Raw genomic sequence first — 19,880 nt, 5'->3', positions numbered from 1 at the left:
TGTTTTGGGCTGGAAAACGTCAGCAGTATCTGGCAACACTGCTGATAACTTTGTTTATACTCTTGAATAGCTCTTCATGATGACAACCGGAAGTGTGCCAACACGATGGGGCGTGTAGTGCCACCTGTGGCTCGGGTGCACAATGTACCTCACACAATAGCTTGATTTCCTTGTGTGCATGTAGGATTGGATTTCTCTGGCACCCCTGCTGGGACCCTTAGCTCGATTACCGACAGTAGCTCGATTTGGATGTGCATGTAAACGCACTGATTGGGATTATTCCTGGTTAAATAAAGGTAAAGAAAGTATTTCATATGAAAAATGCGAATTTTTCAACACTTCAAGCCAACGTGTGAGGGTTTTTTTTTTTTTTTTCCCCCTTTTTATTATATAGACACATTCACAAACAAAAAGTACCCAAATTTATCAATCTCCTCACAAGTGACACATGGAGATATTTGTCATTGTTTTGGTTCTCCGTGTCCCGGATGTAGTTTATATGAAAAATGAGTGGTGTATTTTTTTTTTTTTTTTTTCCCAGTAAAACACTAGTCATTTTGTGTGTGATGAATTCTTCATTCACATGAATGAATGGAGCATTATTCTCCTACTTTTGTTTTCAGAACATGGCAGTTGACTTTGACTTTCCTGTACAAACAGGTACAAGGGCTCTACAGACTCGTACATTGAGAAGGTGATGATTTCTTCAAACGCCGAGGATGCATTTCTGGTTAAGATCCTGCTCCGGCAGACACGCCGGCCTGAGATAGGAGACAAATTCAGCAGCAGACACGGCCAGAAAGGTACACAGTCATTCAGGACTCTCTCCAATCATTTCCTTTGAGTCTGTGATGCTAGAACATGTATTTGGTTCTAAGACCTAGGCAAGATATCACTGCCAGTTATTCACTCACATACAAGTGTGTGTGCTCTCTGTGTGCGTGCTCACAAACATGAACATACAAGGGCCTTCCCCCTCCCCTGCCTAGCCCCAACTATATTCAGATTCAGGATCCTGCTCTTCACTACTTTTTTTTTTTTTTTTTTTTGTCTTTGAGGGCTGTTTTTCAATTAATTAGCCCTTTGTCCTGAAGCAGCATATGCAAATTTATTACAGCCATGCTGCTCCTAGGAAAAAGTGTTTACAGGCTCCATTGTTTCTGCGCACCTCTGCTGAGAGCCCAGGCCACGATGATGGTTTAATCAGCACGCTAACTGGCGCCATGCATAATTCACTCATTTCATTAACCAAGGTTGTCCTTGGGCACTCATCATGGCCCATGAAAGTGAGCAGAGGTCAGGGAGGGGTTAGCTGCAAACAGACCAAAATGCTATTTACTGCTCTTTTTACCAGGCCTTTTGGTATTTAAAGGAGTGGCCCAGAGCTGCCAGACTGGACTAACACAGGACGGTTATTGTTTGACAGGGTCAGTGCAGCTGAACGCCTTTTCCGTGGTTTTGGAATCCAGTCGCTTGTTTGGTATAATTTAATGCATTTTAGGAATGCATTTAAGCATAATCTCCACAGTGCTGCTGAATGGCTTTGAGGCAGTAAACTTTGTTTGCTGGTTTTAAGGAATGTTGTAGTAAGAAAGTGCAACTGGAGAAAAATCTAATCCAGTAACTTGACCTTTTCTTCTTTTTTAGTTTGGCCAAAAGCTTTTGAAGTCCTCCTTGATTGACCAATCAGAATTCAGTAATTTGGCGCCATGTATTATAAAGTGCAGATATATATATATATATATATATATATATATATATATATATATATATATATATATATCTGCACTTTATAATACATGGCGCCAAATTACTGAATTCTGATTGGTCAATCAAGGAGGGCTTTTTTTTCCTTAACGCGGGGCCGTATTTCTGAAATGCTATTGGCTTGGTTACGGTTACCAAAATTAGCAAATTTTGTCAACAAAATGGCTTTTGTAAAGAAGTTCCAATAATATTTTGTAAACCACTTTCAAAATCCTCGTGTCGTGTCACCGTGTCGTCATGAAAGACGCTTTAGAAACTGATTCAAACGTGCAAGATAGTCTTGCGCCCTGATTGGTTCAGAAAACGTGAATGACAAATGTTGTGAACTTGAATGGCTTCCAAAGTATGAATTTGGCCCTATATATTATAAACAAGTAATTGTATGGTTCCTCGTAAAATTAAGGATCAATTTCACTCGTGATTTCAAAACTTCAAAATCACTCGTGAAATTAATCCTTAATTTTACTCGGCCCCGTACGATTACCTATGCTAATTAAATTTGAAAATTCAGATTCACTTTTCATTTACTCTTTTAGCAGGATAGTTACAATTACTAAGAAATCTAGAAAAAGACTAACATTAAGACTGTTTTCATAAGGAAAGGGCGAGAACCCTGAATTAAATATTGATTTTGTCGTTGATGCAGTGATAATTTTAATGGCGCTTCCTTCTGGCTTCAATTTTTAGTAATTGTAAACATTATTGTGTGTGTGTGTGGGGGGGGGGGGGGGGTTCTTCTCTCTCTCTAGACAATTTCAGATGGATGCATAACTGATGCTGCTGTTGTAGTGGGTGAATGTATTTATAATAATAATTTATATCTTTTATTAGGGAACCTGATATAAGAAAATGAATGCGTTTAGTGGGCAAAAATCAACATCATATGAATTTCTCATTACATTGCACTACTTTATTAGGGAGCTTTTGTAAGTTTGAACCCTTTTCATGGCCCAGATAATAAGTGTACATGAAAATAAAAGTGAATCATGAAGACCAAGTAGCATGTTCTAAGCAAATTATGTGTCTGAAACACGCACAAAAAAAAAGCTGGCAGCTTATAGATATCAAGAGCCAACTGAGGATATCCCACAGTGCACTGGTGCCAGTTATAGTACGCAAGTTTCCCTGGAGTTTTTTGTATTTTTACTATTTACTTGCATCCCCCTTCACTGATCCTGCTTGCTCTGACTGGTCTCATAAGCTCTGGTCAACAGAGCAAAATTGGTTAATTATTCACTGTTGACCCAAACACACAGACATAAACACACACACTCGCACTCACACTCGCTGGGCTGTGTTGGTGGGGCTCATTGTGTGAGCTGCCAGTGTGAGGCTGTATGGGGTGTGATGGAGGGCCGTGGACTCTTAATGCTGTTCTCCTTTTCTCTGCTGATTTCATGCCTCTTTTATCATTCACTCACACACCAAATAACAACAGAGAATGTGATGAGAATTACTCTTCTTTTTACACTTTCTGCATCACATTTTCACAATCTTTTTTTTTTTTTTTTTTTCCCTCCCCTTTTGAATGTTTTACCAGTTCTAGTCTACAGGTTCTTTTAAAGAAGTGTTTTGTATTTGTGCTTAGTTTACTCTTTGCCTTTTCAGTGAGAAGGTAAGCCTCGAAGTTGTACTTTTATCCTGACAAATGTATTACATGTGCAAACCAGGGTAACCAGTTTGCTGGATTATCGTGTCATATAGGGAAGGAATAAAACAAGGAATTCACACAGTGCAGTGTGATCTGTTACCATCCAGAAGTTGATGAGTTTCCTGTAACGGCACATTCCAAAGTGTTATTCCTCTTACATCATAGCGGTTTTTCAACACTAGCAATTGTTTTATTATTTGAAGAATGACCAACTTTTTATCTGTTGGTAATTATTTTTCTGAATTTCCTGGTTACACAGTTGTGACTATATAGGACACCGTTATAGAAGTGAGTGAGTTATCATGCGATCTGTTGTTACCCAGATGACGATGGGTTCCCTTTTGAGCAGGGGTGGGCAATTATTTTTTCCATGGGGCCACATGAGAAACAGAAAATTTTGTGGAGGGCCGGACCAAAAGGCTGAACTAAATTCTGCACAATATTAATTGTATTTCTTTATATAAAGCAGTAAATAACATTGTTTTTACAAGCTGCTAAGACTGGTAAGAGTATGGAAAAAAAATGAGGTTGCCTTACAAAAAATGTCATTTATTCAATCAAATTTCCCAAAACAATGGTTAACAAAATGTGAACGTTTGTACCCTTTTTTTTTTTTTTTTCCCCCAGTCACATTCACCCCAAAACACAATAAAGGCATCACAATATTGTCTTTCTACTCCAAATATCAAGCAAGATACATCATATTATGATGATGCCATGTCGATTCGGTGTAGGTATCAGATCAGCTTGGGCTCCGGCGCCTGCTGGTGACGTCACACTATGTGATTGGCTGGACCGTTTGAAGGATGACGTACAAGTTTGTGGTTGGTCTGGACAAATTACGGAAGTAGTTATCGCGGGATTAGGTTTCGTGGGATTTCATGTCATGTTCCTATCGCGCGCGTTGCGTTTTTGTTGAACACAACTTCAAAATAAAAGCAATGCACATTCAGTCCATGCATGAGGTAAAATTAGAAAATGCGTTTATTTTGTAATTTCTAATTAACCTTACGTGGGCCGGTCAGAATGAACCAAAGGGCCGGATGCAGTCCGCGGGCCGGAAAATGCCCAGGTCTGCTTTTGAGTCTGGTTCCTCTCAAGGTTTCTTCCTCTTGTTGTCTGAGGGAGTTTTCCTTTGCCAACGTCGCCACAGGCTTGCCCATTTAGGAATAAATAATTTATTAGGGATAAAATTAGCTCATATGTTTTAAAGTCTTTAATTTTCTGTAAAGCTGCTTTGCGACAGTGTGTCTGTTAAAAGCGCTGTACAAATAAACTGACGTGATGGTTAATAACTTTTTTTTTTTTTTTTTTAAATGTTGTAGAACGTCCACAAAACAAGTGCAGGTTATCATATTTGCTTGTTATAGCAGCTATAAACAGTTGTTTCCTCACCTACCTCTCTTTTCTCTCTTGTAGTCAGTAGTCAAAAAATGCAGTTTGTTTTTACCAAGAAACAACAAAGTGCTCCAACTGTTGTAAAGTGCTGACACTCGAGACACCTTCCAGAAATGCGAAATAAATCTCTTTCCAGAAAACTTCACCATATGAGCCGTTACGCATTTATTAATCTGTTTATATGGCACAGCTACTGTACAAGGCCCTGAGATTTAGCTGTTACTAGAGAGAGAATAATGCATTTCTAGAAATAACAAGGACCTTCATATCCTGTTATCTGAACTACAGTCAGAGCCATGCTGGCGATGTTCAACAATGTCAAACTAATTAGATTTAAGATTTCAACAACACGTGTGTGTGTGTGTGTGTGTGTGTGTGTGTGTGTGTGTATATTTTAATCATGTATATTAATGTTTATCCCAGTTATGCTTCATTATACATAACGTCAGCCTGGATATACTTAGCTGCTTCACTGTGAGGTAGTTCCAGTTTTATGCTTATATGATCTTATAAGATCATGATCTCAACATGATGTACATAGTCACTAGATCTCTTCAGCCTTGTTCTCACATTACACACGGACTTATCCCATTCCTCTCACGGACTGATCCTGTCTTTGTGTGTGGCACAGCCAGGGGAAGTTACAGAAGTCTAATCCCTCTCTTACTGTCCGGCTGAGTACCTCTCCTCACTTCCTGCTCCTGCCCACTCTCTTTTTACAACTTGCAAATGGCCTAATAATGTGTTTGCTCGGACAGATGGAAGAGTGTGGAGCAAACATTTACACTCACACGCGGAGCTGTGCACCACTTCTCTGGCTCACTGTGTGAATGGCTAATGCTCCTGCTTTGCCTTTTCTATAAAACCAGCAGACCTGATCACCATCACATACATGTATCTACACAGCATATGTAAACACCCCCCACCCCAGCGCTCAGTTAGTATACTGTGATTTTTAGTCATGGAACAGACATGCTGTATGGGATTTTATTTAAAAAAAAAAAAATTGTTTGTAGGGTTTGCACATAGCAGGTGGTGTAACTCACTCGGTTCTTGTGTACGGGACTGTACTTGATATTTTAAAATGCTAATTTTTCCTCATTTACAGCAATGTCAATGCAAAAAGGTTTATTTTAATAAAAAAAAAAAAGGCAGCAGATAGTGGGAGGTCCGTATCGTGAAATACTGTGACCGAGGTCTTGAAAGTACTGACTGAGTCCCTTTGGGCTGAGGTCAGTATTCAAGGCCGAGGTCACGGTATTCCACCATACGGACCGACCTTAATCTGGTAAATAACATATTTTTTTTCTTTACCAAATTCTAACAGAAAACTAATTTTGTATTTGTACAAAATTGAGTCATTCAGGATTCAGCCATGTTTTTGCTCGGCGTTAGCAAAAGAGGTTTTTAGCTTTCTCCTGAAATGTTTTCTTTTATTTCTTCTTCCTCAGGGTAGTAAAACTTGCTTTCACTGTGAACACTGTTGTTATCACGATCCATGCTGTAAAATTAATGCTATTCTCCTGAGAAATGCTGGCAGAAATGTAAGATTTTTGATGATCTTATAAATAAATCTTGTAAAAAAAAAAAAGATAAATGTTGACACAAATTGCTACCATGTTTGTTGTTGTGAACGAGCAAGTCGCCAGAGGTCCGTAACTGGGGTCCGTATCATAGGCTACAGACCTGCTCGCCAGCCAATCAGAGCACAGGGTTTGATGGAAACCACATCACGAAAAAAAATAATTAACGTTAACACATTTAATGCTGCGGAACATCTCGTGTAGCTGCTTTATCTTGTTCTACAGGGTCGCAGGTAAGCTGGAGCCTATCCCAGCTGACTATGGGCGAAAGGCGGGGTACACCCTGGACAAGTCGCCAGGTCATCACAGGGCTGACACACAGACACAGACAACCATTCACACTCACATTCACACCTACGGTCAATTTAGAGTCACCAGTTAACCTAACCTGCATGTCTTTGGACTGTGGGGGAAACCGGAGCACCCGGAGGAAACCCACGCGGACACGGGGAGAACATGCAAACTCCACACAGAAAGGCCCTCGCCGGCCACGGGGCTCGAACCCGGACCTTCTTGCTGTGAGGCAACAGCGCTAACCACTACAGCACCGTGCCGCCCTGCTGCGGAACATCACTTAAACAATTTCGTTCTTATCGCTTGTGTTTATATTATCTCATTCCCTCACCAAGCTCTGTTTTTGTTGTCTTGAAGAAAAATGCAACTTGATTTGTTACTAAGAAACCACAAAGCCCTCTGTCCTGAAGACTTTCCCATGTCAAATAACTTGCAGCTTTACCTCTCACTGTTCCTATATGCTGACACGGGAGACTCCTTCAATAATGCTCCACAAACACCACCTAACAGAAAACTTCACCTTATCAGCAGTTGTTATTTACACACCTTTTTGTGGCGCATCAGTCATAAAGTTCTGTATGTAAACACCTCAATAATAGAGTGCATTGATATAAGCCTGTGCTTTGCCTTTCAGTCAAAACTGTACCGAGTTGCGCTGTGGTAGAAAATTATTCGAACAGCATCTGAATAATCAGATTTAATAATAATGTAATCATTCGGGACTATTTGTACCTAAAATATGTCTATATTTGTCATGCTTTCTAAAGAGTTTGTACTGAAAAACCAAGCAGCTAGTAGTGTAGGACAAAAGCAAAATGATGAAACATTCCTGAATGAGACTCCTTTTATAATTTGCATTGGTTTGGTACTGACATTACCGTGAACTGGCCTAGTGGTTAGCGTGTTCGCCTCTCAACCGGGAGATCATGAGTTCTACTCGCTGTTGGGTCATACCAAAGACCATCATGAAAATGGTACCTACTGCCATCTGCCAAGGCATGCCCACTGAGCTCTATAGAAAATCTGCAGAGCTCGTCAGAGGTGAAGCCATCTAGCTGCCATCTTGCCACTCGCATCGCGTGTATTTGGCTTACGTGTTAAACAATTGTCTTCGATCAAACTTGCTCCAAGAAAAGCCTCTCCTAACGTCCCCCCCCTTCATTATCTCCATCTTGGATGCAACATCTTGCCAAATGCGTCAATGAGATGATGACTGGACCCATACTCCGCAGGCGGTTAACAAAACTCCTCTTGCATCGGCATGAATGATTTCATTTTCCAATGCATATATCATTCGTAATTCTGATAAGTTGCATTTGTTTGTCACATTGTTTGCCAAGTTGTATTTCTCATTGCATTTGTTTACCCCATTTGCTAAACACGGTGTGGTCTTAAAAAGAAAAAGCATCAGAATTGAATTGTTTCTGTCTAAAATGACAGTGAATTATGTGACCATTAAATACTGTTAAGACCTGAGAATGAAGTGAAAATGGCACATGAGAAAATAATCCTGTTTCAACAACTGTCCCCTAAATAGAAAAGAAGTATTGTACAGCCTTTGTGTTGGTATAATAAATAAATAAATAAATCGACAGGAAGAAGTATGAGAGAGAAACTGAAATAATCTCTGTAAAAGTGCTGTTCAAAAGAAAAAAAATCAGAGATTGGACTGGAAAAGGGGAAAAAAACACAGTGAACGGGAGTGCTATAAAGATATGTCAGGAATGTGGATAAATTTGAAAAAATAAGAGGTAATGGGGGAGAGAGAGAGTCAGGAAATACTTTTTCTTGGGGCAAATTTGATCGGATGTGACAGTTTAACACACAAGCCAAATACACACAATGTCAGTGGTAAGATGGCAGCGAGATGGCTTCACTTGTCTCTACAGTGGGGAATAGGCTTTGAGCTCTCCAGATTTTATATAGAGCTCGGTGAGCACGCCGCAATACAGATGTGAGTAAGGAGTCAAACACTCATGGTTACCAGAGGACGAGCCCCCCACTGTAACCCTAACTATGTAATAGGCGAGAGGCAGAGGGCTACCGAAATGGAGATCGGCCCTGCCTCGTGTGTCTTGTGGCATGGGAAGGACTTTTGGTACTGATATTACTTGTGAACAATAATATATGTTTTTTTTTTTTTTTGCAGTCCAAATCCTGCGCTCTGATTGGCTGGCGAGCGGGTCTGTACCGTAGGATACGGACCCCGGTTATGGACCTCTGGCGATTCGCTTGTTCACAACAACAAACATAGTAGAATTTTTTTGTCAACATTTATCCTTTTTTTTTTTTTTTTTTTTAAATAAGATTTATTTATAAGATTTACCAAAAATCTTCTAAATTTTTGCCAGCATTTCTCAGGAGAATAGCATTAATTTTACAGCATGGATAGTGATAAGTTTTCACAGTGAAAGCGAGTTTTACTACCCTGAGGAAGACAAAATTAAAGAAAACATTTCAGGAGAAAGCTAAAAACCTCTCTAACTTGCTAACGCCAAGCAAAAACATGGCTGAATCCTGAATGACTCCTATTTGTATAAATAGGGGACTACATAGGCAGCAAAATGTATTTTTTTTCCTGCCATGGAAGTGCACTTGTATACCGAGGAGGAAGCCATTTGCATTACAGCCGTGAATGAGGATTCAAAATGGCAGCTCGGCTCGGTTTTCCCTTTCGGGTGCTCTCATTGTCTGTTAAAATTTGGTAAAGAAAAGAATAGATATTATTTACCAGCTTAAGGTCGGTCCGTATGGTGAAATACCGTGACCTCGGCCTTGAATGCTGACCTCGACCCAGAGGGCTTTGCTCAGTACTTTCAAGACCTCGGTCACGGTATTTCACCATACGGACCTCCCAGCTGGTAAATAACATGTATATCCTTTTGAAATGATCACAAAAGTGAACTCCACACATACAGTTCCCATAATAACAGAAGCCTTTGATCAGTGTTTAACCAACTTGTATAGTTTACATCTGTGTTTTCACGGTTTCAATGCTGTCTGTTTCTCCTGCTACAGGTGTTTGTGGACTGATTGTCCCTCAGGAGGACATGCCATTCTGCGACACGGGGATCTGCCCAGACATCATCATGAACCCACATGGATACCCCTCCAGAATGACTGTAAGCCCCACTCTGTGGAAATGAGTCTTTTTTTTTTTTTTCTTAAGTGTGAATTGAATACCACTGGATTAAAGCTGGCTTACATTTCTATCTGTTCAGCTGGTTAATGCCTGAGAGAAAATACAATTGAGTGGTTAAAATTAAGAGCTCGGCAGTACCAAGATTTGAATCTGCAAGCCCTTAGCCTGACACAAAATTACCAACGTATTTTAGAAAAAAGATGGCATTTTTGTTGTATGCAGAAACCAGTTCAGCATAGACTATTCATCAGACAAACCCACGGAAATGTCTTCAACCTCATTCATACATATATATACATATATATATATATATATATATATATATATATATATATATATATATATATATATATATATATATATTTATTTATTTATTTATTTATTTATTTTTTACACTATAGATGGACTTGCCATGCAGTAAAAAGCTTGCCTTTAGTGCACTGCATTTCTAATTTTATTTTTTTCTTCAATTCGATTTCAAGTTTAATTTTTCAGTTTAAAAGTAATTTAACACCAGTGTGTTTTGGTTCTACAACCAGTTTGAAGTGTGTTTGGGTGCACCCAGCAGGCTCTCAGATGGAAACTGGTGTAAGTAGAAGAAAGGGATTCATCCTTTTCAGTATCAGGAGGTCAAAGGCCATTCAGCCCTTTTTGTGCAAAGCCACTGTGGTGCATTGGACCGCGACCGTGCCCATGATGTCACATTCTCCAGCTGCAAAAGCACTGACGTCATACGCAGTTTATTTTGTGCTTTTTTTTTTTTTTTTTAAATTCACAGCATAACTGGAATGCTATAATTATCACAGGCATGCTTAGAAATAATGTATGAGTGAGCTGCTTGGAGCATGAGGCTATGGGCGTTATTTGCATCATGTTTTTATTGTGTTAGGTCGGGAAACTGATCGAGCTATTGGCTGGAAAAGCAGGCGTGCTGGACGGGCGTTTTCACTATGGCACGGCTTTCGGAGGCAGTAAAGTGAAAGATGTGTGCGAGGATCTTATTCGCTATGGATACAACTATCAGGGCAAAGATTTCGTCACGTCTGGAATTACAGGGTAATAAAGAATTTCAGAATTGTCCGTTATAAAAGATAAGACAAATGCATCATGTGTTTTATTATTGAAGACACACAGATTATTGCCATGTGGTTTTCTCTAAACTCGTCAGTACAATGCCATCCTTTAAATGCTGTCGTTCCAAGTTTAAACCTTTTTTTTTTTTTTTTTTTTTTGTCCAGCTAATATGGCTATTCCTATACTCTTTGTGTTTACTTAGGGAACCCCTGGAAGCCTACATCTACTTTGGGCCAGTGTACTACCAGAAACTGAAGCACATGGTGTTGGATAAGATGCATGCAAGAGCACGTGGACCTCGAGCTGTGCTCACCAGGTAGGATTATAACTGCTTTCATATGGTCACTAAATTCAGTTTAAACCACCATTTGAACATTTTTACCTCAGAGCGCTTTTCCACTAGAGAGTATGATAAAGATTTTCGTGAACTCCATTGCCAAGTAACTCTCAATTTAAATTGGTTACCCTTTTTGCCAGAGTACCAAGAGAATTGAACAGGGAGATTTTACTGGAGCTACAAATGGTGCAGATCAATATTCAGATATTGTCCGTCAAGTCAGTTTAAAAAAAAAAAACGCACACTAGCTAGAGGCAGCACAGTATTGGGCATAATTGCCATGTCAAAGCTACAGGGTGCCTGGTTTGATCCTAGCTCAGGTTATTTTCTGCATGGAGTTTTTCCATATTCCTCTTGTTTCCATGTGGGGGTTTTATCCAAGTTTGTTGGCTTCCTCCTGCCACCAAACAAGATCAGCTGTGAGCTCCTGCTCTTGCTTATATCAGAATGCAAGCAATTGAAGGAATAGGACACTTATTATGAATGTTGACTTCAACAAATAATCAACCCTGAAACAAGTAAGTAAAGAGCAGTGTTCTCCCCAGGGATTTCAAATAGCATCCTGGTAAACTGTCATTTTTGAAATGGCATTTTGCTTCTTGAAATAGCGTCAGAATCCACCCTGTATGTTTCATAAATACATTCAGTTGGTAAACAGGAAGCCGATGCGCGACAGACCTGAAAACGGTATAGAACCCCAAGCTGAAGCTCCGTACCAAATATCAAGCAGTTATGATTTGTAGTTGCTGAGAAAAGTGTTATGAAAATTTTGTAAATCTACCCTACAGTGGCATGCAAAAGTTTGGGCACCCTTACTGAAAATGTCTGTTATTGTGAATAGTTAAGTGAGCAGAAGATGAACTGATCACCAAAAGGCATAAAGATAAAGACGACACATTTCAGTGTTTTCTGCAAGATTTGTGCATTTTATTTTTGTTTTATACAACTGAAGAGTGAAAAAAAGAAAAGGAACGCCATGCGAAAGTTTGGGCACCCCAATACATTTGAGTTCTCAGATAACTTTTACCAAGGTTCCACACCTTAATTAGCTTATTGAGCTGTGGCTTGGGGCGGCACGGTGGTGTAGTGGTTAGCGCTGTCGCCTCACAGCAAGAAGGTCCAGGTTCGAGCCCCGTGGCTGATGAGGGCCTTTCTGTGCGGAGTTTGCATGTTCTCCCCATGTCCACGTGGGTTTCCTCCGGGTGCTCCGGTTTCCCCCACAGTCCAAAGACATGCAGGTTAGGTTAACTGGTGACTCTAAATTGACCGTAGGTGTGAATGTGAGTGTGAATGGTTGTCTGTGTCTATGTGTCAGCCCTGTGATGACCTGGCGACTTGTCCAGGGTGTACCCCGCCTTTCGCCCGTAGTCAGCTGGGATAGACTCCAGCTTACCCGCGACCCTGTAGAACAGGATGAAGCGGCTAGAGATAATGAGATGAGATGAGCTGTGGCTTGTTCAAATTCTTTGTTAGGAAAGGTCAGATGATGCAGGTTTCAAAGCTGTATAAATTCTCTGACTCCTCAAACTTGTCCCTAAAATCAACAGCCATGGGCTCCTCTAAGCAACTCCCTCGCGTTCTGAATAATAAAATAATTGATGCTCACAAAGCAGGAGAAGGCTACAAGAACGGAGCAAAGTGTTTTCAGGTAGCTGTTTCCTCAGATTGTAATGTTATTAAGAAATGGCAATTAACAGAAACAGTGGAGATCAAGGTGAGGTCTGGAAGATGAAGAAAACTTTCTGAAAGAACTGCTCGTTGGATTGCTAGAAAGGCAAATAAAAACCCTGTTTGACTGCAAAAGACCTTCAGAAAGATTTAGCAGACCCTGGAGTGGTGGTGTACTGTTGTACTATGCAGCGACACCTGAACAAATATGACCTTCATGGAAGAGTCATCAGAAGAAAACCTTTCCTGCATCCTAGCCGCAAAATTCAGCGTCTGAAGTTTGCAAATGAACATCTAAGCAAGCCTGATGCATTTTGGAAAAAAGTCCTGTGGACTGATGAAATCAAAATGGAACTTTTTGGCCACAATGTGCAAAGGTATGTTTGGAGAAAAAAGGGTGCCAAATTCCAGGAAAAGAACACCTCTCCAACTCTGAAGCATGGGTGTGGATCGATCATGCTTTGGGGTTGTGTTGTAGCCAGTGGCACAGAGCACATTTCATTGGTCGAGGGAAGCATGGATTCGAATAAATACCAGCAAATTCTGGAAGCAAACAAACATCACACCATCTGTAAAAAAGTTGAAGTTAAAAAGAGGATGGGTCCTACAATAAGACAATGATCCAAAACACTTCTCAGAATCTACAGTGGAATACATCAAGAGGCACAAGCTGAAGGTTTTGCCCTGGCCCTCACAGTCCCCTGACCTAAACATCATTGAAAATCTGTGGATAGATCTCAAAAGAGCAGCGCATGCAAGACAGCCCAAGAAACTTGTATAACTGGAAACCTTTTGCAAGGACGAATGTGTGAAAATCCCCCAGGCAAGAACTGAAAGATTATTCGCTGGCTACAAAAAGTGTTTACAAGCTGCGATACTTGCCAAAGGGGGTGTTACTAGGTACTAACCATGCAGGGTGCCCAAACTTCTGCTTCGGGCTCTCTTCCTTTTTTGTCATTTTTGAAAATGTAAAAGATGAAAATAAATTGCTTTTGCTTAAAATATAAAGGGAATGCGTCATCTTTAACTTTATGCCTTTTGGAGATCATTTTCATCTTCAACTTGCTTAACTGTTCACAGTAACAGTAATTTTGACCAGGGGTGCCCCGACTTTTGCATACCACTGTATATGTTTTTCCTAAATACATTCAGTTGGTAAACAGGAAGTCGATGTGTGACAGACCTGAAAACGGTTTACACTGTATAGAACCCCAAGCTGAAGTTTGGTACCAAGTGGCTATGATTTGTGGTTGCTGAGCAAAAGGGTGTTTGGGATGGACAGAGGTAAACCAGTATACCCCTCTGTCCTTCGGAGTAGAGATATAAAAATGCTGGTATGCAAATTTTGCCCTTTGGTGTTACTGCGATTGCACGCATGTGCATGGTTTCCTGTGATGGACTGATGTCCCGTTCAGGGTGTATTCCCTCCTCGTGCCCGGTGTTCTAGGTATAGTGTGTGTCTGCAGGTCTGCTGTCAATGTGAAATGCCTCATCAGTGTGTTGTTTAAGAGGAGGAGATCCAGTTAGATGTAAAGTCTACAAATTAATTTCTCCCTAATTTTCTCTTCTGCCAATTCTCACAAACCATCCAGCTCTCCCCATTATAGGACCGCTACCAACCAGGCAGGGTGAAGGCTGGCACATGCTTCCTTTTAAAGCCTAGGTCACAACCGGCCGTACGTGCTCCTACGGCCGGTCTACGTGCAGAAAACGCAAGAAACGCACAGAGGGCGCGCGTGTGACGTGCTGATTTTCGAGCCGTAGACTGGCTGCAGACCGGCCGCAGAGGTTCTTTGTCATGTCAAACAAACTCTACGGGCGCTTACGTTTTTTTTCAGGTTGCAAGACAAACTTACGGCCAACGCGCGTCTTCCTCCACGAACAAAAAAAAGCAGCGATTTGGGAAACGCCAAAAATCGCACGGCCAAAAAATCGTACGTCCGGTTGTGACCTAGGCTTATGTCAGCCAATGTTATCTTTTTGCACTTCTGCTCATGCTACATCACAGTGCCTCATAACACATTTGGAGGAAAGCGCTGTCTGCCTTTGTCCGCATACATGAGCTCACAGGTGTCCATGATTGGTTACTGTTGATGGGAGAGGGAGTACGTCATCCCTCCCACACAGAGAGTACAGAAAACTTTGCTCCCAGCCACAGATGGCTGTTGCATCATCACAACCACTGAGCAATAGGAGGAATGGTTTTCTGTTGTGCCACTTGGGAGCAAAGTAATTTCTTTAGAATTTGCTGAAAACAGGGTTCTATTGGTCAACCACAAGTGGTACCATAAGGGGCAACTCAGCAAGATTACACAGATTAAGGGTTAGTGTTGATCTTTTACTAAGAAAAAAGAACCTGTCTTACTTTTATTATTATGGTAAGGCCACACCAATTTAATTAGTTGGTTCTCCTTTTTTTTTTTGAGGAAAAATATGAAGCGAGTGTGCGAAATAAAAATAAAATTAAAAAAATGCTCTGATGGTAAAATTAGCGGTGGAAATAGAGGGCTTTCATAATAGAGAAACAAAACAAAGACAATACATTATTGTTACACATTTCATATGGCTCTTTTAATAGCTTATCTTATTTCCACCCATATGCATTAAGGGCGAGCTCTGGCTGCGTGTCTTTTATCAGGCAAACCAGTAAACAGAGAGGCTAAATAAATGATTGAATTACAGTCAATTGAACACAGAAATACACAGAAAAAAAGATTTGACCAGGAGTAGGCTACTTCTGATGGCTAAATACTTCGAATGATTTTTTGTTTGCCCCTCACATCAATCAATGAAATATATAAATCAAGCCCACCTCCACAGAGTTGTAGTCCAAGTTGGCACATCGCAGGGTAACAAGCTCACCGCGTCTTGAGTACAACTGTGCAAAGTTTTCCCCCTCTTGAATTTCGACACACCTGTCAAAGATTTTACGCTTCTGTTTGCTGAATATCCTAACAATCACAAACACAGGCTTTGCAGGATTCCCCTCCACAGGCATGTTTCTTCCACAAGTCTTTTTATATAAAGTGAAAGGGGCGATTTGATTGGTTTTCGACGTCACGTGACCTCAACCTGCAGTCGAGTTTCGATTATTTTTATTTTTTGCATTTTCTTCAAGCGGCGATTCCGAGAACCAACTAATCGAACTGGTGTGGCCTAAGATGGGAAATGAGCATCAGTGTATGGATAGTTCTGGAGACGGAGTTGTAACCAGTGGAAAAATGCTAATTGTAAATGATTGATTGATTTATTACTGCCTTGTAGTTGCTGGTTTATAACGTCTTCTAGTCGGCACAATATAGACAAGTGCATATCTGTGCATTTTTACACAGGCAGCCTACAGAAGGTCGTTCCCGGGACGGAGGTCTGCGTCTGGGGGAGATGGAGAGGGACTGTCTGATTGGCTATGGGGCCAGCATGCTGCTTCTAGAGCGCCTCATGATCTCCAGTGATGCTTTTGAAGTGGACGTGTGTGGTCAGTGTGGCCTGCTGGGATACTCTGGATGGTCAGTACGAACTCATTCCAGTTTTTTGTGTCCAGAATATTCTGATTATGACCTTTTTTACAATTTTTTTTTGGGGGGGGTGTCCGTGTTCGTGTTCTGCAGGTGCCATTATTGTAAGTCCTCATGCCACGTATCATCTCTGCGCATTCCCTACGCCTGTAAGCTGCTCTTCCAGGAGCTTCAGTCCATGAACATTGTGCCTCGCCTGAAACTAGCTCGCTACAATGAGTGAGCTAGTTCATTGATGCTGCTAATACTCAAGGCAAGAAAACACTGTGTTGTGAAAGCTGCACTCCTGATGCAGATTCGTGTCTCACGCTGCATATCTAGGACATGCTGTTGCAGTGGTTTGTGTGCATGTCGAAATTTTGTAAACCACCAGTGGTTACATGTTGATTCTAAATAAGAGGAATTGACACATTATTTGAAAGTCTCTGTATTAAAATAGAGGTTGTAATATAACTAGGATATCATAATATTCCCAAATGTTGGCAAATATAGTTTGCACATGAAAAGTGCTTACTTGAAGTTTTTTTGTTTGTTTTTTCAATGAAGAAAAATTCATTAATTGCCTGGTTTGTGTTTTGCTTTTGGATGTATTTTCTGTATGTATATGTAATTAATAAATAATTATTTAAAGTATTTACAAATATAGTGATTTATTTATTTAATTTATATTGCTTTAATTTATTGTCGTGATTGCATTATCAGCAAAGCAGTGATCAGACAGTAATGGGGAAATGGATGCCTGATTCATGTAACGTGACCATCATATAACACTGATATAATGGAAATGTGATTTATACAAGCAATATGAAGTAATTTTAGCTCACTCCAAGTGGGTGTTCACATTATACATTTTCAGAATTCCTTGATGTTGGCATTACAATTATATAAAAATATTTTCCAGTTCCTTTCTGAGAAAGATGTGCAATGCAGTGAACTTGCAGAATGAACACATTCTGCTTTAAAGGAACAGTCCACCGTACTTCCATAATGAAATATGTGCTTCTCTGAATTGAGACGAGCTGCTCCGTACCTCTCCGAGCTTTGCGCGACCTCCCAGTCAGTCAGACGCAGTCAGACACGCTGTCACTCCTGTTAGCAATGTAGCTAGGCTCAGCATGGCCAATGGTATTTTTTGGGGCTGTAGTTAGATGCGACCAAACTCTTCCGCGTTTTTCCTGTTTACATAGGTTTATATGACCAGTGACATGAAACAAGGTTCAGTTACACAAATTGAAATGTGGCGATTTTCTATGCTATGGAAAGTCCGCACTATAATGACAGGCTTCGACAGCACATTGATATCTTCACTCCTGGTTTTTTTTTTCTTCTCCCCCCCCCCCCCCCCCCCCCCCCAACTTCCGTCAATACAACCAACTATTATTGACCACAGCACTGATGTTTCCAGTCACATTGGCTGTGTATTGACGGAAGTCAGGGGGAGAGGGGGAAAACAGGAGTGAAGGTATCAATGCGCTGTCGAAGCGCGCAGAAGGTGTTAGTACGCCTGTCATTATAGTGCGGACTTTCCATAGGATAGAAAATCGCCACGTTTCAATTTGTGTAACTGAACTTTGTTTCATGTCACTGGTCATATAAACCTATGTAAACAGGAAAAACGTGGAAGAGTTTGGTCGCATCTAACTACAGCCCCAAAAAATACCGTTGGTCATGCTGAGCCTAGCTACATTGCTAACAGGAGTAACAGCGCGTCTGACTGACGGGGAGGTCACACAAAGCTCGGAGAGGTACGGATCAGCTCGTCTCAATTCAGAGAAGAACATATTTCATTATGGAAGTACGGTGGACTGTTCCTTTAATGATCAAAAGCTGCATTAAATAAAGGAATAAATAGCTGTATAAAATAATCATTTATCACCAGCCATTATTTTTATCGAATTGTAGTATCAGAAGTCAGATCCGCTTGCTGTTGGCGTAAAGTAATGGTCCCGGAGCGGTACTCCCCTGCACACCCACCCAATTTAACCTCTACCAGTGATTAAGGGTCAATGAAACAGGAAGTGTTTATCCCGACTGGCCTGATGGCAGGGATGGAGGTGAACGTATTGTGTGTCCTTGATTAAGTGCTAATGTGACAACACTGACAGGGGAAAAGTGCTTGTTGTGTTGGCCACCTTCCTTCTCTGATGCTTTTTACACTAATAAAACATCGACCATTCAAAGCTTGCCGCCACCCACTAAGCCTTTCTGGAAGCTTTTGATTGGGGGAATACTGCAGAAAGGGACTGACAGTGACTCGCTGATAAAGGTTGGAGGGAGGTGGGGTGTGCTGTTGTCTCTTTTTTTAGGCGACTGCACCTGTCCTAACTAATGAGGGCCTAATGAGACACTGAGAGGAATAAAACAGAAAGAGGATGTCTTTTCAGGAGGGGAACAGAAGCTCCTCCGAACATCTTACCATCTTTGACTGACTGTGTACACCTTGAAAACTGGAATTAATGAGGCACTCAGGACTCCTGATCCTCACGTCTGATGCATTCATCTCGTATTCGATCTCTCATCTGTCTGCTATGTTTTATGTTCCGGCAGCCTGCGAAAGAGTCGAAGGATTTAGAAGTTGTTTAAAGAGTTCTATACCTGTCCCGCACACTCTTGCTTTTTAAGTAGCAACACAGTTATAAGGTATAAGGCAACGCCAGTAAACCATACTTGAATGCACAGAGTTCTGGAGAGTCTTCCTCCTCTATCCACCATGTGGGGAGCAGTTCAGCCATAATCCCCCTTTCTCTTGCTCACTCTCTCTCTCCTTCTATCTCTCCCCCGTGGTTCCATTCATATTCTAATCACAGCTTTCCCCTCTGCAGTTCGCAGGCACTCCATCAGAGCCTCCCTGCCTCAGGCTCTACACTTTTACTTCCCTCTTTTGTGACCAACGCTCTCCTCCCAGCACACTAAAATAAGGTTGGTACAAGGAGAGAGTGAGAGAGACCGAAGGGGAGGGGGTCAACCAGTGCTGTTTGCGCAAAAGCAGATTTGACCAAATTCTTAAACTTTCTCTTTTTTTCTCCATTTCAAGTTTTGCCGTTTGGTTTTTTAATAGTGCAATACAAGCAGTGCTAGATTAGAAAAGTGGCAAGAATGATTCAAACCTGAAATAAATTTGATTTTTATTTTAATTATGCATAAATAAAATGCTACAACTTTGTCATTGTGGTTAGCAGTTTGTTAGCTTGTTTCGTGAAATGCCACTTGGGTTTACCAAAGAAGATGCAGACATCACGAAACTTCTGTAATGGGCCAAAAAGTGGCCCTTGGATCAAGAACTTTAAAACGGAGGCAGTGGGGGCAGTGTGTGTGTGTGTAGGGAGGGGGTATGAAAACGTATTAAATGCTATAATGGGAGACGGGGAGGCCACAGTGCTGGGATTGCGTAGATCTAAGCCTCTTTTTTTTCTGGGGAGGGAGCTTTTCTTATTCAAAACAGCCCCACAAA

General features: G+C 41.0%; 1 protein-coding gene across 1 annotated transcript in view; it reads left to right on the top strand.

Annotated features, from left to right (window-relative positions):
* polr3b (polymerase (RNA) III (DNA directed) polypeptide B) overlaps positions 1-17,006 on the top strand; it is a 61,765-nt gene extending 44,759 nt beyond the window's left edge. The window contains 6 exon segments of the mRNA XM_060923754.1: positions 661-803; positions 9,712-9,815; positions 10,725-10,891; positions 11,112-11,225; positions 16,247-16,420; positions 16,523-17,006. Of these exon segments, the coding sequence (XP_060779737.1) occupies positions 661-803; positions 9,712-9,815; positions 10,725-10,891; positions 11,112-11,225; positions 16,247-16,420; positions 16,523-16,652 (832 nt within the window). The 3' untranslated portion in view covers positions 16,653-17,006.
* Positions 17,007-19,880: the final 2,874 nt, after the last annotated feature.

The sequence above is a fragment of the Neoarius graeffei genome, chromosome 6, assembly GCF_027579695.1.
Source record: "Neoarius graeffei isolate fNeoGra1 chromosome 6, fNeoGra1.pri, whole genome shotgun sequence".
In the NCBI taxonomy this organism is placed as follows: domain Eukaryota; kingdom Metazoa; phylum Chordata; class Actinopteri; order Siluriformes; family Ariidae; genus Neoarius; species Neoarius graeffei.
This window is presented reverse-complemented; position numbering and strand designations above follow the sequence as displayed.